This window comes from Mobula birostris, chromosome X, assembly GCF_030028105.1.
Source record: "Mobula birostris isolate sMobBir1 chromosome X, sMobBir1.hap1, whole genome shotgun sequence".
In the NCBI taxonomy this organism is placed as follows: Eukaryota; Metazoa; Chordata; class Chondrichthyes; order Myliobatiformes; family Myliobatidae; genus Mobula; species Mobula birostris.
Genome location: NC_092402.1, coordinates 54,447,032 through 54,472,201, shown reverse-complemented (window position 1 = coordinate 54,472,201; position 25,170 = coordinate 54,447,032). Strand labels below are relative to the sequence as shown.

The following is a 25,170-nucleotide window of genomic DNA, read 5'->3' as shown; positions in this document are numbered from 1 at the left end:
TGCTGGAGGCTCTATTAGCCCATCCCTCTGTCTGATTGCGGGGGCGATATGCCCTCAGTCTGCCACTCCCCCTGTGTCGAGATCACTGCTGTGAAGGTCACGGCAGGATTCAGCACTGGGCCAGTGCAGGTGCAGAGCTCCCAGAGTGTTGGTGGCCGCTGGGGTCTGGGCGAATCGGGCAGTGGGAAACGGAGGGGTGGGCGGTGTGAGGCACCCTCACCACAGAGAGTGGTTGTCGTTATGACCAGGAACCAGCTCTCCCACAAGCACATGGAATGCTCCTCTGCACAACACCAGCATCGTACAGAGAAACTTCCGGAACACCATCCTTTATTTTTCTTGCAATGGGAAGGGGAGTTGTGGGGGCTGGTGGGCTTCAGACGGTGAGGTGAGCTTTGAGAGGAGAGTTGGGTTGGCTGAGCTGAGGTATGTCCTTGTGGCTGCAACTTGGGAGGATAGAGTGTGTGGGGAGACTGCGGACCCGACAGCGTACGGTCTGTGTGTCCGGATGTGGGCTGCGTTCAGCAGGTCGGGTGGGTCGGACATGCTCCCTGTGAGAGGCCGTGGGGCTGTTCTCTCTCCTCCTTTTCCTTCGGCTATGTTGTGCTGCTACCTTTTGGATGAGTGCTCCCTGGCGCAAAACACCAGAGGGTGCGGCCCTCACTGACGCAGAGTGATCACGGCAGTCTTATTTTTAGAAAGGTATATTTTCATTGAACGTGTTTAATCCATGTACAACTTTAGCAAAAATCAAAAAAAAGTTACAGACACAACTACACCCACAGTGAAAAGCAAGGAACGTGTGCAGGACAGAGCAGGGTGCAAGGCATCGTGTTTCACATAGAGCCGGAGAAGTCTGCTGGCATCCAAGGCAGTGAATGCTGTGTGGGGCTCAGCCGAGGAACAGCATGGCTTCCTCTTCAAAACCCCTCAAACTGGCTGCAAAGTCCTCCACCCACATTTTCTCTGACCAACCCACCCTCCCATCCCCTTCAGCAGTGGCACCTTCTGAAACAAAACAGGGACCACACTCCACTCCCAAACAACACCCCCCCACCCTCCCACCAAACCTCTCCAAGGAGTCGGCAAATTCATCTCCGACCGCAGGGTCTTGGGAGACAGAACTGGGTACCAGAGGAGAGGGAGCAGGGCTCTCTCTCTCGCTCGCTCTCTCTCTTTCTCTGGCCGGATGTCTATACGAGCACCATTACTGATTGACAACAGGGCGCCTGTCGAGGGAATCTTCAAACCTTGGCCACGAGAGGAGAGGAGCACCAATGAACGTGCAGAGGGCGGAGCAGTTCCAGAATCCCCCCACCCACGGGCCAGGTGTAGACAAGTCATGCTCCAGTTGCCCTGGCCTGGCCTTTGGCACAGAGCCCTTGAAATCGGGCTTCCCACCCTCCCTCCCACCACCCGTCCCGGAAAAAGATTCACCCTGGTCAATGCTGGTTCTGTAGATCACAGGTAAATATAAAATATATTGCACTCTGAGAACAGCTTGAAAAATTTACATCCAAACCCATCCCAACTCGGCGTCCTCACCGAGGGAGCTTGAAAGAACGTTTAAAATCACAATCAGTGCTTTTGAATAATTTCCTTAAATAACATTTGCAGAAAATGCACAGCAGCTCCTGGGTGCTCCTTTTCCTGAACTGCTCCTTCTTTGACCTGGAGCACAGAGGAGTGCTGCCGTGTCCCCATGGTATGGAGCAGTGCAGCGGGTCCTCTCAGTCGTCTCTCCCACGTCTGGGCCATATCGAACCTTAAGCCTCCGATGCGGCCTGTGGTTTGAGCTGCGCCTTTTCCATTGCTGTCCCGTACGGCAGTTCGGATCGTTTGAAGAAGTTGAGCTGTAACACACAGATGGGCGCGCGGGGTTTAGTGAGCAAAATCGTGAGAGGCACAGTGCGCAGTGACAAAAGGTTCTGCTAACACAAGGGGGCCATAACTTTAAGGAGATTGGAGGAAAGTATAGGGGGATGTGTTTTTTTTCCACACAGGTGTCACAGAGTGGATTTCTTCTGGGGTAGATGATTTGTTTACACTTAAATGACTTTGGCCACCAGACTTTAACTGTTTGACAAAGGACTGTGGATTGAGTCCACCACAACGGGCTTCCTAAAAGGTGTGAATACCAGATACTTCTGGTGCCTGATGCTGTAGTTTTGAAGACAGTATTATCTATACATTATAAATATTAATTGTCTTCTATGTAAGCACGTAATATGCCAAATAAATGTATTGTGGATTGATCTAAAGGACCAACCCAGACATGTTGACGTCGGGAGGAAAGGATGAAGTCAGAAGGTGTGATGTTTTGTATGTAGCTTCAAAAGGAAGCATTGTCTATGCGTTGTCTATAACTTTTAAGTAGCGATTGCCTTTGTGTTTAGCATATAAATATCGAGCCCACATTGGGCTAGCAGACCTTTCTGCGGAAAGCGTCTCCGTCCATATGATACCTGCTGTACCTTGTTGTGTCGAATAAAGAAGCTGCTTTGTATCTACCAGTGACTCTGTCTCTCTGGTAATTTCATCCACGCTACAACATTCTGGGACGTGTTTTTTTTTCACACAGAGATGTGAGAGTGTGAGGATCACCCTGGCTGTGATGGTGGTAGAGGCAGATGCATCACGGGCATTTAAGAAACTCTTAGATAGACACATGATAGAAAAACGGAGGGCTATGTAGGATGGAGGGGTTAGATTTATTTTAGAGTAGGTTGAAATTACTGCACAGCATTATGGCCTGAAGGAGCTGTACTGAGCTGTAGTGCTCTATGCTCTATGCAGCAGTTAGAGAGTCACAGAGAGTGAGGCAGAAAGACTTGGCAACTTTTGCATCTCTCTCAGAATATCCTAAAGTACTTTTGCCGTACACACTGTCAGCCAATGTGACTGGGGGTGGTCAAGACACTGCAACAGAACAGCCTCTAAATCCAACCAGATCCAAGCTTTGTCTGAAAGAAAGAACCACTCTGTCGGCAGTCTTTGGGAAGGTCAGACAGTCCCACCCTCAGTCTGTGATGTGGGACTTAGTCTACTGGCGAGAGGCAGGAGTGAGGGAGGGGCTGAGAGGAGAGTGGAGGGAAAACCAAGATCCAGAGTGAGACGGAGAGAAACACAGTGGTACAGACAGCACACAGAAAGCAGGCCTTTCACAGAGGTTGGGTAAGATTGGAACTAGAGGTGATGGGTTAAGGGTGAAAGGTGAATTATTTAAGAGGAACCTGAGGAGGAACGTCTTCACTCAGAGGGTGGTGAGAACATGGAATGAGCTGATGGCAGAAGTGGTGGATGTGGGTTCAGTTGTAACATTTAAGAGAAAGTTGGATAGGTGCATGGATGACAGGGGTGGGCCAATGGGAATAGGCAGAATAATAGTGTAGCATGAACTAGACAGGCTGAAGGACTTGTTTTTGTTCTATGACTCGGAGTGGACAAGGAAGAGGTACAAGGAAGGGGAGTTAAAGAAAGAATACAGTAGAGGGGATAGTCCTGTGTAACATCGAGCCAACACGCCTTGGGTCTCTCTCTCTTCCCCCACCTAAATCTGGCCTCTACGCTGGAGTCACGATTGAAGGCTGCATTCTTCAGAATAGGGTGAATATTGAATGAGTTTGCAGATAAAATAGGAAACTTACTTTGTATAGGATCAGGATGAGAAGAGCCAACAGGAGCAGGCCTATCAACACAGCCAGGATGATAGTCCAGAGGGGCGCAGAGGACGAGCTCTCAGACTTGGACCACACCACGTAGGTGGACAGCTGGAAAGGAGAGTCAGAGGTATCATCCAAGCTGTACTTCAAGCCAACTACCTCACCTTTGGGCCAGCGTTCACCACTCACACACATCCCCAGAACACCCCCTCTCCCACCAGTGCTCAGAACATCCTCTTGCCTCTGCTCCCAGACTCTCAGTGGTCAGAGTGGAACAGGACGTCACCCAGGCCGGACAGGGTCACTGCGCCCCCACCTGCTTTCGGCCGTGAAACCTTCTCCCAACTTCAGGACCACCCCACTCTTTGCAAGCAATCAATTTTTAATCCCTGGCCTTGTTCCCTCCCTCCATACTGTTCCCACGTATTGTCATTGGAACGTCACAAACTTGGAATGTGGAATGAACTGGGTGGGCATGATGAGCAGGTCTTCATAATGGCAGGGGCACTGCCAGATCATAGGTGGGGCAGGTGGTGGGACTAATACGGGGAGCTTTTGATGGCTCTGGGCCTGTACTCACTGGAGTTTAGAAGAATGGTAGGGGGGGGTCTCATTGAAATCTATCGAATATTGGAAGGCCTAGAGAGAGTGGGTGTGGAGAGGATGGTTCCTATAGTAGGATACTCTAGGACCAGAGGGCACAGCCTCCGAATAGAAGGGCGCCCCTTAGAACAGAGATCAGGAGGAATTTCTTTAGCCAGAGGGCGGTGAATCTGTGGAATTCATTGCCACAGACGGCTATGGAGGCCATGTCATTGGGTATATTGAAAGCGGAAGTTGATAGGTTCTGTATTAGTAAGGACATCAAAGGTTACGGGGAAAAGGCAGGAGAATGGGATTGACAGGGATAATAAATCAGCTATGATGGAATGGTGAAGCAGACTTGACTAATTCTGCTCTTGTCTCAAATGGTCCTATGGCTGAAGGAGTTGGTGGGGGGGAGGGAACAAAGATGGGTGAATTGGAGGACTGGGGAGAGGGTAGAAGGGGGAACAAAAATAGGAGGATGAGACGATCGGAAGGAAAAGATAGGGGAGAGGAAAGGAGAAAAAAATGGGGGTTTTTACCTAAAATTGGAAAATTCTATATTCCTGCTGTCGAGTGTTGCACTACCAAGACAGAGTAACAGGTGATGCTCCTCCAGTCTGCATTGGGCTTCTTCACCTTCCTGTGCTGATGCCCAGCAGCTGCCCTCACTGGCTGCTATCCCCTGGGACAGGCCAGAGGAACCAGTGCCTGCTCCACACGGCTGTGGGGTGGGGGTGGGCAGGGAGCATCACTAGGAGGCCCAGGGCATGCAGACGGACATCTTACCTGTATGGACCCTTTCGGGTAGACAGCAGGGAGAATGCGATAGGGCATGCTGTGCACCTGGAACGACGCGTTGCAGTGGAGAGAATACGGGTGGTTTTCCATCTGAAACACATAACGGGAGAAGTGGCGACTCGAGGTGGCACACACGTGCACGGATATACACACGCCTACAGGCACTTGTACACCACACACAGATAAGACAGACTCAGGCACGGACACAGTCACATGCACACACACCCACAGAGCCAGACAGTTGACGGCGAGCAGATTACCTGGAGGAAGGTGTGTGCCCACACGTGGGAGCGGATCTGTAGCACCACGTTCCCCCCTCTCTCTACCAGGCCAACCTTGCAGCTCAGCGTCAGGCACTCCACCTGCTGGCAGCTCTGCGAAGAGAATAAGGTGCAAGGTGCTGAATGCCGCCCACAGCAACTGCCCCATTAGCGCCCTACACTCTGCGCGTGTTTTTGCTCGTCGCAGTGGGCTACACCTCCCACCCATGGGACAGGAGGGAATGCCCTGTCCCATCCCAGCACAAAGCATGGCTCCATTCCTGTTTTGCCCTCTTGGGAGCCTTCTCTCTCAGCTCATGGGTGCCTGAGGCACACTGGATGCCTAGCCCCCATTTCCTGTGCCCATCAGCCACTGGCATTCCCTCAGCTTGGCACTGGCAGAGGCCTCATCAGTACGAACAGAGGAAGCAAGGGGCCACCCATTCCTTAAATGTCAGCTGCCCTGTGACTCTGAGGACTGACGCCCCAATCAGCAAAAGATCGTCCGAGCAGTCAAATATGAGGGTTTTCAACTGGCACACCAACAATGGTGTGAGTTTGAGAAATGCTGCTGGAAGGGGTGGAGGACACTTAATGTGGTGGTAGTTGTGGGGGGAGTGGTCTTTACAGTGTGGGAGATGTGGGCAGGGAGTAGAGGGAGGGTGTAAGTACCCATTCTGCAGAATGAGGTCCACATTATAGAATGGGACATGGCTTCATAAACGAGTCAAGGCAGCCCAAGGCAGTGGGTGTCATTCGATGGCTCTGGCCCTGAACTCTCTGGAGTTTAGAAGAATGAGGGAGGACCTCATGGAAACCAATTGAATTTGAAAGGTCTAGATACAGTGAATGTGGAGAGGATGTTTCCAGGCCAGGACCAGAAGGCACAGTCTCAGAATACAAGGATGTCCATTTAGAACATAGTCCACTTAGGAGGAATTTCTTTAAGCAGAGGGTGGTGGATCTGTGGAATTCATTGCCACAGGTGACTGCGGAGGCTAAGTCATTGAGTATATTTAAAATGGAGGTTGACAGGTTCTTGATTAGTTGGGGTGGCAAAGGTACAGGGAGAAGGCAGGAGAATGGGGTTGAGAGGGGTAATAAATCAGCCTTGATGCAATGTTAGTATTCATTTCAAGAGGACTGGTATATTAAAGAAAGGATGTAATGCTGAGGCTTTATAAGGCACTGGTCAGACCGTACCTGGAGTATTGTGAGCAGTTTTGGGCCCTTACCCAAGAAAAGATGTACTGGCGTTAGAGAGGGCCCAGAGGTTGTACGGGGTTGAGTGGGATCCGAGATCCGTCACAATGGAATGGTGGAGCAGACTCAATGGGCTGAATGGCCTAATTCTGCTCCTTTGTCTTATGGTTCATGAGAATTATCCCAGGAATGGAAGAGTTAACGTATGAGAAGCATTTGATTGCTCTGGGCCCCGGGAAAGGAGCTGCTCAAATCAATGCCAAAGGAGGGCGGGCCATAGAGGAGAATGGAAGCATTGCAGCTTTTGCTTGGTTTCTCGTCTCTATGGGTGAGCAACGGGAACTTTTCATAGCTCATCAGTGTGTGATGCTTCCTCTGGCAGCCTGGGCAAGGACAGACTCGAGCCCCTCATTGGCAGTTCCAGATGGACTCACACTTGAGAGAATTTGACTGCCTCCATTGGAGGTAAAATTGAAGTTAATGCAAGTTCAACACTTCCTGCGTCACATGCGAGTGCTCGCTTCACAAAGCTGCGATCTCCTCAGAGGCCCCTGCCTCACTCAGCAGCTCTATGGGAAGATCTTTCTCCAGGAGAGGCTCCATTTTGCCTTGACCCGCCACGGGATGACGTGGACTTTCTCCAAACCTTTTATAACCAAACTTGACCATACTCTTCTTCCATTACCGCTGTGCACATAGAGTACCGAGATCTTCTTTCAAAATCTTCTCAAGGGTAAGTTTGCAAGCTTCCTCCTCTCTAGCCACAAAACTGGGCAATAAGACGTTGTATGAAATCTTCAGGACTGAATAGAGCATTTGACTGAGATCTTTCTAGGCCAGTAAATGTACTCAGCTCCTCTTTTAACTGGATGCTCACTAACATTTGTCGCAACATGGTGTGTGTTGGGGGGGAGGGGGAATCATTTCAGGATGCTTGCCTGGACTGCAAACAAAAATTCTCTGTCCATCGTTATTTTGAATCCCAGTCCTCTAACCGCTTTAAGAATTATTCTGCTGAGAAGCTATCTGATCCGTTCCATCCCACAGAAGTGCTAGAGAGAATTTTCCACAGTCCACTTAAGCGTAACCTCTCAACATTTGTAGATGCAGATGTCAAAGAGGGAAACACAAGCAGAGAACATCATAAAGATCACTGTGTCGTAACAAAAGCATCTTGGACTTTGGACAGTGTGGTAACTGGGCCAGCCAGTGGCAAGTGCAGTTTAGTGTCGGTAAATGTAGAAGAGACAGGGAAGCAGACTCACAAAGCCCACTCCCCACAAAGATTTGGAGGCCAGAAGTAGAAAGGGAAAAAGCTGTGGGACAATAATCCAACCTTATAACCCTTGGACACAGGCTTAGCTGTAGTAGAAGATGAGAAACAATGTGTATTCGCAGACGCTGAGATGGATCTACAGAGGAACTCAGAGGCTCATTGGAGTGCCGTGCACAGTCTGCTCGCCTGTGAAGAATAGTGAAGGTGACATCAATTCTAGTCAGCACCAATCTGATGCAGAATAAGGCAAGGAGCCTTACCATTCTCACAAAGTGCACATGATGCAGAATCTTGAATCTGACGGTTGAAGGAATGGTTTCTCTGGAGCGAGAGTGAAGGCACTCTGCGCTCAGAGAAACGTACTGTAAATGCCGGCTGCCCAGTCCTGCCCCAGCCCCACTCTGCTAGGATTGCTGCAACACTAACTTACAGGATGTACTAAGTTTTACTGCCACCATTCCTGGCCTGGTCACAGACAGAGGTGGCCCAGAGACTGGGAATGATGGCATTACTGACTGGTCACAGTCAGCGTTACAGCTGAGCAGTACTGGAGCTGGAGTGGTGGCAGCAGCAGCAGAGTGGGGCCCGCAGGGGCAGAGGGCAGCCGGCATTTACAGTACTCTCTCCAACTCTGGGAGTCACTGGGTTTTGCTTCAGCAAGACCACCAAGATTCCGCCAGATTTCAATTTCTTGGACTATTGCTTGCTTTTGCTGCTGCTTTGTTGCTATTGGTTAGTTTGATGCTGCTGGTTGTCCCCTATTGGCTGGCTTGATGCTGCTGGTTGGCTACTATTGGTTGGTTTGCTGCTGTTGGTTGTTTATAATTGGTTGGTTTGCTACTGCTGGTTGGATACTATTGGTTGGCTTGCTGCTGCTGGTTGGCTTGCTGCTGCTGCTGCTTGGCTACTATTGGCTGGCCTGCTGCTACGGTTTCACTGCCATTGGTTGGAATGCTGCTGCTGGTTGACCGTTATTGGCTGCTGCTGCCGCTGCCGCCTCTGACTTGTTGGCTTCTTTTGGTTAGTTGCTGCTTACTTTTACTCACTGGCCGTCAGCTCCCTGTCCCCCATGCTGCAGTTGGTTGCTCCAGCCCTCTGCTCCAGGGTCTTCCATCTCCTCATCAGATCAGGTACTGTAAGGACTATTAATATTTCTGTTTAGCCAAAAATCATACTGTTTACAGACAACAACAATCTCACAGTTCTTCCCAGTCATGGTCAAAGCGTCGTCCTTCTCTGTTTGCAGACTCAGAGTTATACAGCAGGGAAACAGGCCACATGGCCCACAACATCAATACTGACCAATGGGAACCCGTCTGTACTAACCTCATCTCTCAGCACTTGGCCTGTAGCCGGCTGAGACAAGTGTTCACCTGAACACTGATTAAACGCTCTCTGTGACGCTGTCACCAGTGGTGTATTCCAGAGTCTCACCACTCTCTGACTGGAAAAAAACTCCCCCTCTTAATCTCTGCCCCCTCACCCAAAATCTGTGTCCTCTAGTTTTATTCACCTCTGATACAGGGAACAGTTTACAAGTTCACTCCCCTATTTACCTCAGTTTTGTCTCCTCTTAATCCCCTCTGTCCAGGGAGGAGAGACCCAGCCTCTCCATAGGGCAGTGCCCCACTCTCCAGTCTCTCCACATAACCGAACCACTTCATCCTGTTAATGCAGAGGAGTGAGATTCCTGGGCGGTAGGCAAGAGGTAAACCAGTTCACCTCAGTGTGAAGCAACTTTTTCTGCGGGTTCTCACACCCCCAACTGCCAGAGTGGAATTATGCAAATACAGAGCAGGTTAACAGGACAGCTATCCAGTCCAGCTGGTGGGCCCACACAGAAAAAGGCCCTTTGGCCCATCGTGTCCATGATGGCCATCACAGCAAACCCCATTTGTCAGCATTTGGTCCGTACCCCTCTCTGTCTTGGTGATTCAAGTGCTGGGCAACACACTTCTTCAATGCTGTGAACCTCCACCATCCCCTCAGGCAGTGTGGTCCAGATTTCAACACCCCCCAACTTCCTTCCTCAGATCACCTTTGCCATGAGATAAAGTTTCTCACCATCTGCTCTCTCTATCCCTGACATCCTGTCCTCCTCCGCTACAGGGAAAACAAACCCAGTCCCTTCTCATAACTGAAATCCTCCATCCTGGGAAACATCCTGGAGAATCTCCTCTGCACCCTCTCCAGTGCAGCCACATCTTCCTATAGTGTGGTGACCACAACTACACAGTCCTCCAGCTGTGGTCTGGCCAGTGTTTTGTAAAATTCTATCATGAATACTGAACTCTTAAAATCAGTGCCCTGACTAATAAAGGACAGTAAGCCATGTGCCTTCTTCATCACCCTGTCTACCTGTCCTATTATCTTCAGGAGCTTTTGGGCTTGTACACAAAGATCCCTCTGTTTCTCAATCATTCACAGTGTATGTCCTACATTGTTCGTCCTCCCAAAATGCATCAACCTTGCACATACCAGGACTAAACTCTAAGTGCCATTACTCTGCCCATTTTACTCTGCAGCCTCAGACTAACCTCCTCACTTCAGCTACACGCGTCACTTTACAGGCCATCTGCAAAATTACTAATCACAGCTTCAACATTAACAACCAAGTCATTAACATAAGGGAGCCAGCACCAATTCCTGTGGTACACCACTGACTATCGGCCTCCAATCACACACAGAAAAAAAACAACCGAACAACCTCCACCACCACTATCTGCCTCCGACCATCAACCCGATACTAGATCCAATTTACTACTTGTCTTGGCTGTAACCTTCTGGACCAGTCTTCTCTTTGATTTTCTTCATTCCACATACAAGATCTGTAAATACAGATAAGGCTAACCAGGACAATGCTTGACCCCAGCTTACTGGGGTGGGAAGAAAGCCTGAGGCAGCTAAATGGAAGCAAGGACTGCTGTGAAGTATGGGTGGTGAGCACAGCTCCACAGGTCATGTTTGGGGAACTTCACACTTGCTCGATCAGAATCTTTAAGGAGAAGCTAAACAAATCTCTACTGGAAAGGACATTGAGGGCTTGAGCTCCATTACTGACCCTCAGACAAATGACATTCATGGAAAAAGACTGGGGCAAAGAACAAGCTGCTGGAGGAACGCATGGGGTTGAGCAGAAATCTGTGGAAAGGGAGACACACAATTGACATTTTGGGCTCAGGCCAAGTGTCTCTCCACTAACAGGAACATTTTTATTTTGTGCTCATTGTTCATGGGGGTGTGGATATCAGAGCTGAGAACCTTGCTAGGCTATTTCAGGGAGTTAAGAGCAGGCCACACTACTGAGGTGCTGGGTCACAAACGGGCCTGGCTGGGTTAGGATACCACTGGGTTTTTGGGACAGTCACCGTTGCTCCCTTGAGCTTCGTGGAACCACAATGCAGTCCAGTGTTGGCACAACCTGAAATAACATCTGCGAGTATGCGGAAACAGCCCTGTTCTCAGACTAGAAACACGGAAGCCGCACTTCTTCAGCCACTGCAAGTCAACGGCTCTGTGAGGAAGTCAGGCTGGACATTTGTTCTATGTACAGAGGAAGTTTCAAGGTGAATTTGTGGCAGTTTCCAGAAACAAGGATTTGTTAATCATTCCCAGAGGTCAGAAGTTAACAATGATGTGAAGGAAATGCAGGCAGTAAATGAGGTGGGGGGAGGGGCGACTGTCAGGTGGGACACAACCCAGAGGGGTGCAGGTGCAAAGCACTGTGGGTACTTTGTTTGCAATCTGTAGTGTGGGGGGAGGCACTTTCCTTACTAAGTGACAAGCCGAGGAGAACCTGTTGCTCGTATGCTCAAAATTCCATAAGCAACCAAAGATTTCAAAAGAAATTCTTTAGATCTGTGCAGAGTCAATTTTACAAGTTTTAATTTTTGTGGTTGACAGGGGAAAATCAACTGCCAGCATTAATAAGCTTGCTAGAGGTGATCAGGCACAGGAATTCTAGCTGCCACCCCCTCTCTTTCCCTCCACCCCCCCCCCCACCCAGGGGTCATTGGGCATTGACGGGGAGCAGGTATCCTGGCCGATTTTACCCCCCCCCCACACCCACTCTCTAACCCAGCACTGCTGAGGTCACTGTTGTTACAGTCATGGACAGCTCTCTTGGCGCTGATGAGGTGTGTACAAAGAAATTAGGCCTCAGTACCACAGGGAAGATGCTTCCATAAGCAAGAAAATCAGGCAACCCTGTGAAGACTCTGTGGCATTGGCTGCTCAGCTGGAGAGCGGGTTCAGTCAGGGAAACGACTGCCCTCTCTGGGCAAAGCATGTTGAGATAGCCAAGCCTGCAAGCAGGTAATGTTCCAGCTTTAAAAAACACCGGTCGGACCACAGCTGGAGAACTGTGTGTGGTTCTGGCCACCACACCATAGGAAGATGTGACTGCACTGGAGAGGGTGCAGAGGAGATTCACCCGTGTTGGAGTGTCTCAGTTGTTACACAGGCCGGGTCTGTTCTCCCCTGGACCAGAGGATGTTGATGGGGATTCTGATAGAGGGCTACAAAATTATGTGGGATAGTCAGTGAGAAACTTTATCTCAAAGCAGAGGTGCCTAAAACTAGGGGACATGGGATTGGGGTAAGGGAGCTCAAGGTTCAGAGGGGATCTGAGGGGATGTGGGTTGGAATCTGGAACACACTGCCTAAGAAGGTGGTGGGGGCTGAGACTCTCTCAATGTTTAATAAGTACTTGGACCACACTTGAATCACCAAAGCAAAGGAAGGTCAACAAATGGGAGAGCCACTCTCACACGGCTGACTACAGGGGTAACCTGGAGCCCACACTGTGATCCATTGTCAGTGTCCCGCTCCCCTCCATCCTTCTCCCCAGAGTTTTAAATGCTCTCCCTCCACTTCCATTCCCACCCCACCACTTGTTCATTCGCAGGGTGTGAAACAAGGGCAGAGAGCTACACTGCATCCACCTTCCAATGACTCACCAGGTTCTCCAGCTCCTTCAATTGCTCCGTCACCTCTCGACGCTGAATGGAATGCTGGACCTTCTCAGAGGGCATGCTCAGTGCCAAGGCCGTCTCTGTTGGAGGGTTCTGCAGCTGCACAGCACGGGAGAAGCACATGGGCCATGAGATCAACAAGATTGAAAGAGTACAGAGAAAATTTACAAGCATGTTGGCCTTCCATTTGGCCTTGGATCACCAAGACAACAGCAATCCCTACGTCAGGCTGCTGTTCATTGACTGCAGCTCAGTGTTTAACACCATTATACCCTCAGTACTAACCAACAAGCTCCAAAACCCTGGGCCTCCGTACCTCCCTCTACAACTGGATCCTTGGCAACCCCTCGGGAGACCAGACTCAATCATATTTCATTTGGAGTTTGAGGAGATTTGGTATCTCACCAAAGACACTTGCAAGTATCTACAGATGTACTGTGGAGAGCATTCTAACTGGTTGCATCAGTCTCTGGTGTGGAGGGGCCACTGCACAGGATCAGAAAAGGCTGCAGAGAGTTGTAAACTCAGCCAGCTCCATCATGGGCACTGGCCTCCCCAGCAAGCGCACACTCGGTGTTTCAGGAACAGCTTCTTCCCCTCCGCCATCAGATTTCTTAATGGACAATGAACCCCTGTACACTACCTCACTAACACGAGGAAATCTGCAGATGCTGGAATTTCAAGCAACACACACAAAATGCTGGTGAACACAGCAGGCCAGGAAGCAACTATAGGAAGAGGTACAGTCGACATTTCAGGCCAAGACCCTTTGTCAGGACTAACAACTATCCTGATGAAGGGTCTCAGCCCGAAACGTCGACTGTACCTCTTCCTAGGGATGCTGCCGGGCCTGCTGCGTTCACCAGCAACTTTGATGTGTGTTGCTTACACTACCTCACTAGTTTTTTTGTCTCTTATTGCACTATTTAATTTTAATTTTTATATCTATTTATTATTGTAATATTTAGTTTTTATTATTATGTACTGCATTGTACTGCTGCCACAAAACAACACATTTCATGACATATGTCAGTGAAATTGTGACAGTGAAACCTGAGTTACAGGGAAAGATTAAATAGGCTAGGATTTTATTCCCTGGAGTGTAGGAGAATGAGAGGAGATTTGATAAAGGTGCACAAAATTATGAGGGATACAGATAAGGTAAATAAAAGCAGGCTTCTTCCACTGAGGTTGGGTGAGGCTAGAACGAGGGGTCATTGGTTAAGGGTGAAAGGTGAAATGTTAAGGGGATCTTCTTCACTCAGTGTGGAATGAAATGCCAGCAGAAGTGGCGGATGTGGGTCAATTTTGAATACGTACATGGATGGGAGGGGAATGAAGGGCTTTGGTCTGAGTGCAGGTCAATGGGACAAACATCAAAGAGCAGTGAGCCTCCCTGCCATCAGCCTGGTACAAAATGACCCACTGAACTGAATTTTCAGAGCACAGAGGGAGTAGGCCATAGATCTACCCCCTCTCCAGGACACGCCCTGTTCTCAGGAAGGAGGTACAGGAGCCTGAAGACACACACTCACTGTTTCAGGAAGTTTCTTCCCCTCCACTATCAATGAACCCATGAACACTACCTCAATATTTTGCTCTCTTTTTGAACTATTTATTTATTTTTATACATAATTCTGATTTTAATTGATAGTAATTTTTTGCACTGTGCTGCTTCATTTTATGACGTATGTCAGTGATAATAGACCTGATTCCAGTTCCAATACAAACCGGCAGGTGAACGGGCACCAGGTACTTCCCTCCCACACCCACACACATGGACAGTTCCCCAACTCCAGGGCAGGCCACCGGCCTCCAGGCCTCATCCATCGGGCTTCGACTATCAAGTTTCCGATTGATCTTCGGTATCAACCCCCAGACTAGCTGATGACAGCACCCCGAGCTCTAAGACCAGCCTTTGTGCCAGCTCATGCCTCCTGCTCACATGGATTTCTGATCCTGGGAACCACCAACCTGGGGAAGCCCGACATCCACCGATGCCCTTCGTCGCTTCGAGTACGGAGTGGAGGAGCAATGCCCAGATGACAGGCCTTTGAGCACAGAGCAGAGGCTAAACTGTGGATGTCTTTTGTCACCTGTCCATGTCGTTGGACTTTGAACAGAGAGCAGAGAACTGACAACTAACTCCTCTACATCCCTGTCCCTAAACCCTAATCTGACTTCTGTTCTGGCACAGAGCAGATGGTCTTACCGTCAGCTTGAGGGGGTTCAGCGGGCTGCTGGCTGTACAGTTCAGGGGGGCTCCCGTGGATTTGTAGTCAACGATGTAGAGCAGACGGTCATCCTGGAACTTCACTGGGCAGCTGACATATAAGAGAGTGTGGCTGATGGAGCTGGGACCATTGTTGGAAAGCTAAAAAAACACAGGTGCAGAGTTGGAATTAGAGGCAAACAGACTGACAGTACAGCAGAATGAAGGACAGGGACCACTGAAACGGTGACATGCAGTCCAGACTAGACACAGAATGAATCTCCCTCCACACCGTCCCATCACACACTCCCAGGGTCAGACACAGAATGAATCTCCCTCCACACTGTCCCATCACACAGTCCCAGGGTCAGACACAGAGTGAATCTCCCTCCACACCGACCCATCACACACTCCCAGGGTCAGACACAGAGTGAATCTCCCTCCACACCGTCCTATTACCCACTCCCAGGGTCAGACACAGAGTGAATCTCCCTCCACACCGTCCCATCACCCACTCACAGGGTCAGACACAGAGTGAATCTCCCTCCACACCGTCCCATCACCCACTCCCAGGGTCAGACACAGAGTGAATCTCCCTCCACACAGACCCATCACACACTCCCAGGGTCAGACACAGAGTGAAGCTCCCTCCACACCGTCCCATCACCCACTCCCAGGGTCAGACACAGAGTGAATCTCCCTCCACACCGTCCCATCACACACTCCCGGGGTCAGACACAGAGTGAATCTCCCTCCACACCGTCCCATCACACACTCCCAGGGTCAGACACAGAGTGAATCTCCCTCCACACTGTCCCATCACACACTCCCAGGGTCAGACACAGAGTGAAGCTCCCTCCACACCGTCCCATCACCCACTCCCAGGGTCAGACACAGAGTGAATCTCCCTCCACAGCATCCCATCACACACTCCCAGGGTCAGAAACAGAGTGAATCTCCTCCACACCATCCCATCACACACTCCCAGGATCAGACACAGAGTGAATCTCCCTCCACACTGTCCCATCACACACTCCCAGGGTCAGACACAGAGTGAAGCTCCCTCCACACCGTCCCATCACCCACTACCAGGGTCAGACACAGAGTGAATCTCCCTCTACAATGTCCCATCACACACTCCCGGGGTCAGACACAGAGAGCAGCTGTGCTGACTGAGCTGGGAGAAATCGAGGCAAAACTACTGGATAAGGTTCGTGGAATACTTTGGAGGTGGCTCTAAAAGTCTCTTGGACAACTGAGTGAGTGACGGCGCTGGTGTGGAAACTCGGTGTGGAGTTTTACTGCCGGTTTGGGCTGGGTTTGTTGGCGGCTGCTAACTGCGTAGCTCCCAGCTGCGGCCGCTGGCAACTCGCCAGGAAGCCTTTTCGCTCCAAAACCGGAAGCAAACGCCGTCGTTCCCCCCCATTGACATCGGGGCAACGTTCCTCCTCCATTGTTTTCCTGATTTTCATCCGGTGTCGGAGCCGGAGCATCTGAAAGGACGTTTCGACCTCTCCCGGCCTGGGTTTCTGCAAGTCCAACGGAGCCTTTCCTGGCGCCGAACCAGCGAGAACTGTCGACTGCAAACTTTCCCGGCCAGTTATTCGACTCGTTCCAGGACTTCTAACCGGCACCACTGTAAAATTCGCAGACTGGAAACAGCGCCAGCATGCCGGACCGGTCTCCAGGGAGTCGCGGGCCTTCGGGGAGTTACGCAAGGGCGGCTGCCTCCCCGGCCTCGGACAACGCCCTTTTTCGGTCGGTGAAGGTGGAACGCGGGGTGAAATGTATTTTGCCCCCGGGAATGACACTAGAAAAGTGTGCGGAGGCCATGGAGGACCTGGTGGGGAAAGACAGCATTTTGGCCACCGAAAAGGAGTTCGGAAAGGCGGTGTTCTATCTGGCGAATGAAGAGCTAGTGCACCGGGCCCTAAGCAGGGGAGTCACGGTAGACAACATCTTTTTACCTATGGAGCTGGTGACGGCCCCCACGCAACGTATCGTGCTTGGGCATGTTAAGCCTTTCATTCCGAATGAGGACCTGCTTCCCCCACTGGCCTGTTTAGGGCAAGTAAGGTCGGAGATCACTGCCATCCGACACAAATTTAAGAGGCGCACCCTCCGCACCGTAATCTCTTTCTGGCGTCAGGTATTCATGCAGCTGGAAAGGGAGGACGATGTTGAGGGCCGGTTTACTGTCCGGCACGAGGGAGTGGATTATCCGGTGTACTGGAGCTCCGAGCGCCCGCGGTGCCATGCGTGCAGGGAGGTGGGGCACTTTCGGAGGGACTGTCCTACCACCCGGAACCCGAGGGAGCCCTTTTCGGGCACCAGTGCCCCAGCTACCTCTGCCCCTGATCCTACTCCTGCGCGTGCGTCTGCGCCTGCATCTGACCCTGCCCCCGCCCCTCACCCTGCTCCTACCCCTGTCCCTACTCCTATGGTTGGGTCGGTCCCTGCTCCTCTCCCTGTGGTTCAGGTGGGGGACGGGGTGGAGTCTGTGCGGAGTAAGAAGGCAAAGGGGAAATCCAAACACAGTAAGAAGCGGGCCTCTGAGGCCGCAGGGCTCACGCCCATTTCACCTGAACTGGAGCGTGGGGCTCGGGGAGGTGCGCAAGCAGACGGGGTGATGGAAACAGAAAGCGCCGCCCCATCGATGAAGCCTGCACCTGTGTGCTCCTCCGGGGTGAAGAGGAGAAGGGAACGTTCCCGCAAGAGGGCAGGGGATGTAGATGCGGGGGAGTCCCAGGAAGGGGTGGGAATCCGGGTAGGGGTTGGTTCTAAACCTGAGTCCCCAGATGTAGCCACCAGTCCTGGGGTAGCTGGTGTGGTTGTGCAGAAAGCTTGTGATAGCCCTGTTTGCACAAATGAGGCAGCCCTGGAGGCCTCCACCTAGGACCTACAAGTCAGCGCCTCTCTGGAGGCCAGTGTACCGAATAATGTAAGAGGAGACGAGACAAAGCTCTCTCATTCTCAGCACCAGGCTGCTTGTGAATCCCTTGGACCAAAGGTGCCAGGTTCCCCTCTATGCCTGCCTCCTGGGGAGGGCGATTTTCTGTGCACGTCGACCCCAGCAATTAATGACTTGCAGGGAGTCCCTGGGGATTGCCCCTCCACTGTCACAAATGTGGATGAGGCTGATGCGACGGTGGAGCGGGCAGGTAAGAGCGAGGTGCCCGCTGCACGGTATGGGTCACAAGCGCAGCCATCTATTGGAACATGCGGGGAGGCCGATGGGGATTCTGTCTGCAGTGACGGGTTGGAGGGGGACTCTTTCGATAGTGAAATAATGGACATCCTCACCCCTCCTGAGAAGTCCCCATTGATACCTGTAGAGGAAATTAAGCATTTCATTCTCACCTCTGAGGGTGCCAAGCACCGGCCTCAACTAGCCTCGCTACGCTGGCCCAGCATGCCGCGGCTGGTGAGGTCCCTGCGAGTCATCCTTGGACGAAAGGGAAAGGGAAAGAGGAATGCGGTGGCGGGAAACGACAGACGGCAACTAAAATCTTTCCTAGATGACCTAGTAAGGGACATTAGAGGGAGAAGCAGCCTCGCTCCTACGGGGGATGGTGGGTCACAGGGTGTCGCTGGTACAGCTCGAGCCCGGAAGGCAAAAAGTAACCTTGCTTTCTTTCGGGACAGTGTGGTGGAGGGCGCCTCCGCTCTCACCGAAATGGGCACAGCTGCTGAGACCTAGTGTGCTCCCGCCATGAAGCTTACCATAGCTAGTCTCAACGTAAACGGCAGCAGGGGTCCTCTTCGCAGGCATAACAATCTCTCAGTCCTCAGGGATGGGCGGTATACGGTGAGTTTCCTGCAGGAAACCCATACCATCCCTGGGGACGAGTCTGCTTGGCTCCTGGAGTGGCGGGGCGGGGTCTACATGAGCCACCTCAGCTCCATTTCTAGCGGGGTGGCGATCCTGCTGGCCCCGACCTTCCAGCCAGTAATTGAAAGAGTCCAGGACGTTGTGCCCGGCCGTCTGCTCCACCTGGTTGTGCGCCTGGATGGCGTACCATTGCATTTTATCAATGTGTATGCTCCCAAGCGCGGTGTGATGCAGACGCGCCTATTCTGCCAGCTGTCCACCCTGCTGAGCTCCATCAATCCTGGGGATTGCGTCATCCTCGGGGGAGATTTCAATTGTACCCTCGAGGCGGAGGACCGTTCGGGCCTCCAACGCGACCCAGCATCGGCAAAAAAGTTAAAGGAGCTAGTCGGCTCCTTTGACTTGGTGGACAGCTGGCGGAATCTTCACCCCAACTCTAGTGCTTTCTCAAGAAGGTCTAGAGAGGGAGGTTCCAGGATAGACCGCATTTACATCTCTCGGGCCTACGTCTCCCGCGTGTCAGCGTCCTCCATGCAGCCGGTGTCGTGCTCGGATCATCACCTTGTGTGGATGGAATTTATTCCACTACACCCTCGGGTGGGATCCGGGTATTGGCATTTTAACAACCGGCTGCTGGAGGACAGCCGATTCCGGGATTCGTTCTGGGTCTCCTGGAAGGAGAGGTGGAGAGAGTTCTGCTCCCTACGGCTGTGGTGGGATGTGGGTAAAGCCCACATCCGGTTTTTATGTCGGGAGTACACTAGGGGGTCGACAAAGAGGTGGGGCTCTGAGGTTGAGCGGCTTGAGAGAGCGTTGCTTGACCTGGAGTCCCGCCTCGGTCCGACCTCTGGAGACCAGCAGCTGTGGCAGGAATACCAGGAGAAGAAGGACGCACTAAGGAACCTGCAGCTTCAGCAGTCCCGAGGTGCGTACGTGAGGTCACGGATCCAAATGCTGCAGGATTTGGACTGTGGCTCACCCTTCTTCTACTCGTTGGAGAGGTGGCGGGGAGTTCAAAAGCAGCTAGTGGAGCTGCTGGCTGCTGATGGCTCCTCCATCATGGACCCTGATGGAATTAACAACGAAGCCTGTTCATTCTATCGGTCCTTATTCTCGCCTGATCTGTCAAATGCGGAGGCGTGTAGTGAGGTCTGGAAGGATTTGCCTAAGGTCAGTCCAGAGGACGCAGTGCGTCTGGCCGCTCCCCTTGTCCTAGGGGAGAGCCTAGCCACGGGAGAAATGCCCCTCTCATGGCGAAGACCTGTTGTGGTCCTACTGCCCAAGAAGGGAGACCTCCGCCTGCTAAAGAACTGGCGGCCGGTCTCCCTCTTGTGCGCGGACTACAAGATCTTCGTCCGGGCAATGGCCAACCGTCTGGGTTCGGTAATTGGACAGGTGGTCCATCCTGACCAATCTTACACAGTCCCGGGGCGCTCCATCCAGGACAATGTCCACTTAGTACGGGACCTGATCCACCTACTCCAGGAGACTGGGACCCCGGCAACGTTTCTTTCTCTTGACCAGGAGAAGGCGTTTGACCGGGTGGACCACAGTTTCCTGGTGGGCACCCTGCAGGCTTTTGGGCTCGGACCACACTTTGTGGCCCGAGCTCGGCTCCTGTACTCTGCCGCAGACTGCCTAGTTAAGATTAACGGATCATTGACAGGACCTATTCCCTTCCGAAGAGGAGTGCGTCAGGGGTGCCCCATGTCCGGTCAACTGTATGCAATCTGTGTCGAGCCATTCCTCGGCCTTCTTCGGAGAAGGCTGACAGGTCTGGTTCTGCGCGAACCGGACATGGAGGTCGTCCTCTCGGCCTACGCCGATGATGTACTCCTCATGATGACAGACCCCTGTGACCTGCGGAGGATGCGCAAGTGCCAAGGTGTTTTCTCGGCGGCATCCTCCGCGAGGATCAACTGGGCGAAATGTTCCGGACTCTTAGTAGGCCAGTGGCAGGTGGACTCCCTGTCGGAGGAGATGAGAGCTTTTGAGTGGAGCACCAGACGTCTTCTCTATCTGGGAGTCTACCTGAATCCTTCTGGGGAGACCTGGCTGGCGAACTGGCAGGACCTGGAGACAAAGGTCATGGCCCGGCTAGGGCGCTGGTCAGGCCTTCTCAGGGTGCTTTCCTATCGAGGCAGGGTGGTGGTTATAAACCAGCTGGTGGCCTCCATGTTGTGGTACCGGATGGTCACCTTGGCCCCCCTGCCCCTTTTGTCGCGAGAATGCAGAGGAAGCTAGTGGACTTCTTCTGGGGAAACAGGAAGCACTGGGTCTCTGCAGCGGTTCTGAGTCTCCCAGAAGGAGAGGGCGGACAGTCGCTGGTGTGTGTACGCACGCGACTGGCGGCTCTCCGCCTCAGGGCTCTGCAGAGATTCCTGTACGCCGAGCACCCTCCCAGGTGGCACGTGTTGGCGACTTTCTTCCTCCGGAGGGGCTGCTGTCTTGCCGAAGATATGCAGCTACCACCGGCGGGCATCAGCCGTGCTGCTTTGCGGAGTCTGCCCGGCTTCTATCAGGACCTACTGAGAGTCTGGAACATGGTTGCCTCAGGCCGGGAATCCCCTCCTCTGGCAGAGGGCGGGGTCCTGGCCGACCCTTGCCCTGTCTCAACGGATGTCAGTGCGGCTCAGGTGTGTGGATCGACTCAAGCTGAGCTGCTCGTTGGGCCCAGGCCCCGCAGCCTTGTCCGAGAGACGAATCCACACAACTTGAGCCGTCTTTCATCGACACCCACAATCCCATTCAGGGATGCAGGCAGGAGGTACCTTTATGGGCTGCTGCTCCACACCCTCCACTTCCTAGCATTTGTCCACCGTCCCGACACGCCATGGCGGTCGGTCTTTCCACCTGGAGGTGAGGGGGGTCCCCAATGGAAGTCCCTCTACAAGGGAGTCCTTCCCATGCGCCTTGGGGAACTCGGCTGGAGGGTGCTGCATAAAGCGGTGCCCTGCAATAAGTTCTTTAGTTTGTACACGGATCTCCCAGCCGCGTGTCACTTCTGCAGGCTGGAGGAGACTGTGTACCATATGTACGTGGAGTGTGTGAGGCTGCAGTCCCTTTTTGCGTATTTGCGTGGGCTGCTTCTCGCCTTCTGGTTGCATTTCAGTCCCACCCTATTCATATATGGTCATCCAGTAAGGAGGGGGGCACAGAGGGATGAGGATGTCCTTGTCAACTTGCTCCTGGGGCTGGCGAAAATAGCCATCCGTGGCTCCTGGAAAAGGGTGGCAGGAGGTTCTTCCCGGGCGGACTGCCTGGCTATGTTTACGGAGTATGTTCGTGCCCGGGTGAACATTGAAAAGGAATACGCACAGTCCACGGCGACCGTAGAGATGTTCCGGGACCGTTGGGCTCCGCGGGGTGTAAATGCCATCATTGATGAGGATGGCAATACACTGGTTTAACATGTATTGTCTGTTTGTAGTGTAGTAAATATGTTAGTCACTGGTTTTGTAAATATTGTATAGCACCGACATTTGTAATAAAGAATTTTGTATTAAATAAAATAAAAAAAGGGTCAGACACAGAGTGAATCTCCCTCCACACTGTCCCATCACACACTCCCGGGGTCAGACACAGAATGAATCTCCCTCCACACCGTCCCATCACACACTCCCAGGGTCAGACACAGAGTGAATCTCCCTCCACACTGTCCCATCACCCACCCCCAGGGTCAGACACAGAGTGAATCTCCCTCCACACTGTCCCATCACACACTCCTGGGGTCAGACACAGAGAGGAGCTGTGCTGACTGAGCTGGGAGAAATCGAGGCAAAACTACTGGATAAAGTTCGTGGAATACTTTGGAGGTGGCTCTAAAAGTCTCTTGGACAACTGAGTGAGTGACGGCGCTGGTGTGGAAACTCGGTGTGGAGTTTTACTGCCGGTTTCGGCTGGGTTTGTTGGCGGCTGCTAACTGCGTAGCTCCCAGCTGCGGCCGCTGGCAACTCGCCAGGAAGCCGGTTCGCTCCAAAACCGGAGGCAAACGCCATCGTTCCCCCCCACTGACATCGGGGCAACGTTCCTCCTCCATTGTTTTCCTGATTTTCGTCCGGTGTTGGTGCCGGAGCATCTGGAAGGACGTTTCGGCCTCTCCCGGCCTGGGTCTCTGCAAGTCCGACGGAGCCTTTCCTGGCGTCGAGCCAGCGAGGAACTGTCGACTGCAAACTTTCCCGGCCAGTTATTCGACTCGTTCCAGGACTTCTAACCGGCACCGCTGTAGGATTCTCGGACTGGAAAGAGCGCCAGCAAGCCGGACCGGTCTCCAGGGATTCGCGGGCCTTCGGGGAGTTACGCAAGGGCGGCTGCCTCCCCGGCCTCAGACAGGTATTCAGGCAGCTGGAAAGGGAGGACGATGTTGAGGGCCGGTTTACTGTCTGGCACGAGGGAGTGGATTATCCGGTGTACTGGAGCTCCGAGCGCCCGCAGTGCCATGCGTGCAGGGGGGTGGGGCACTTTCGGAGGGACTGTCCTGCCGCCCGGAACCCGAGGGACCCCATTTCGGGCACCAGTGCCCCAGCTACCTCTGCCCCTGATCCTACTCCTGCACGTGCATCTGCGCCTGCATCTGACCCTGCCCCCGCCCGTGATCCTGCCCCAGCCCCTCACCCTGCCCCTACCCCTACCCCTACGGTTGGGTCGGTCCCTGCTCCTCTCCCTGTGGTTCAGGTGGGGGACGGGGTGGAGTCTGTGCGGAGTAAGAAGGCAAAGGGGAAATCCAAACACAGTAAGAAGCGGGCCTTTGAGGCTGCAGAGCTCACGCCCATTTCGCCTGAAGTGGAGCGTGGGGCTCAGGGAGGTGGGCAAGCAGACGGGGTGATGGAAACAGAAAGCGCCGCCCCATCGGTGAAGCCTGCACCTGTGTGCTCCTCCGGTGTGAAGAGGAGAAGGGAACGTTCCTGCAAGCGGGCAGGGGATGTAGATGCAGGGGAGTCCCAGGAAGGGGTGGGAATCCGGGTAGGGGTTGGTTCTAAACCTGAGTCCCCAGGTGTAGCCACCAGTCCTGGGGTAGATGGTGTGGTTGTGCAAAAAGCTTGTGATAGCCCTGTTTGCACAAATGAGGCAGCCCTGGAGGCCTCCACCTAGGACCTACAAGTCAGCGCCTCTCTGGAGGCCAGTGTACCGAATAATGTAAGAGGAGACGAGACAAAGCTCTCTCATTCTCAGCACCAGGCTGCTTGTGAATCCCTTGGACCAAAGGTGCCGGGTTCCCCTCTATGCCTGCCCCCTGGGGAGGGCGTTTTTCTGTGCACGTCGACCCCAGCAATTAATGACTTGCAGGGAGTCCCTGGGGATTGTCCCTCCACTGTCGCAAATGTGGATGAGGCTGATGCGACGGTGGAGCGAGCAGGTAAGAGCGAGGTGCCCGCTGCGCGGTTTGGGTCACAAGCGCAGCCATCTATTGGAACATGCAGGGAGGCCGATGGGGATTCTGTCTGCAGTGACGGGTTGGAGGGGGACTCTTTCAATAGTGAAATAATGGACATCCTCACCCCTCCTGAGAAGTCCCCATTGATACCTGTAGAGGAAATTAAGCATTTTATTCTCACCTCTGAGGGTGCCAAGCACCGGCCTCAACTAGCCTCGCTACGCTGGCCCAGCATGCCGAGGCTGGTGAGGTCCCTGCGAGTCATCCTCGGACGAAAGGGAAAGGGAAAGAGGAATGCGGTGGCGGGAAACGACAGACGGCAATTAAAATCTTTCCTAGATGACCTAGTAAGGGACATTAGAGGGAGAAGCAGCCTCGCTCCTACGGGGGATGGTGGGTCACAGGGTGTCGCTGGTACCGCTCGAGCCCATAAGGCAAAAAGTAACCTTGCTTTCTTTCCGGACAGTGTGGTGGAGGGCGCCTCCGCTCTCACCGAAATGGGCACAGCTGCTGAGACCTAGTGTGCTCCCGCCATGAAACTTACCATAGCTAGTCTCAATGTAAACGGCAGCAGGGGTCCTCTTCGCAGGCATAACAATCTCTCAGCCCTCAGGGATGGGCGGTATACGGTGAGTTTCCTGCAGGAAACCCATACCATCCCTGGGGACGAGTCTGCTTGGCTCCTGGAGTGGCGGGGCGGGGTCTACATGAGCCACCTCAGCTCCATTTCTAGCGGGATGGCGATCCTGTTGGCCCCGACCTTCCAGCCAGTAATTGAAAGAGTCCAGGACGTTGTGCCCGGCCGTCTGCTCCACCTGGTTGTGCGCCTGGATGGCGTACCATTGCATTTTATCAATGTGTATGCTCCCAGGCGCGGTGTGATGCAGACGCGCCTATTCTGCCAGCTGTCCACCCTGCTGAGCTCCATCGATCCTGGGGATTGCGTCATCCTCAGGGGAGATTTCAATCGTACCCTCGAGGCGGAGGACCGT

At 52.8% G+C, this 25,170-nt stretch overlaps 1 protein-coding gene across 2 annotated transcripts in view; it reads right to left on the bottom strand.

Annotated features, from left to right (window-relative positions):
- Window positions 1-688: 688 nt before the first annotated feature.
- Window positions 689-25,170, bottom strand: part of LOC140191747 (integrin alpha-5-like) — a 137,380-nt gene continuing 112,898 nt past the window's right edge. Inside the window, exons 25-30 of one of the 2 annotated variants that reach the window (XM_072249450.1) lie at window positions 14,973-15,134; window positions 12,746-12,859; window positions 5,309-5,422; window positions 5,037-5,138; window positions 3,648-3,770; window positions 689-1,853 (exon numbers count right to left, since the gene is read on the bottom strand). In XM_072249450.1, coding sequence (XP_072105551.1) covers window positions 1,767-1,853; window positions 3,648-3,770; window positions 5,037-5,138; window positions 5,309-5,422; window positions 12,746-12,859; window positions 14,973-15,134 — 702 coding nt within the window. In that variant the 3' untranslated portion in view covers window positions 689-1,766. Of the gene's footprint in view, window positions 1,854-3,647; window positions 3,771-5,036; window positions 5,139-5,308; window positions 5,423-8,823; window positions 8,930-12,745; window positions 12,860-14,972; window positions 15,135-25,170 lie in introns of those variants that run through there. The other variant, XR_011883905.1, reaches the window with a different exon arrangement.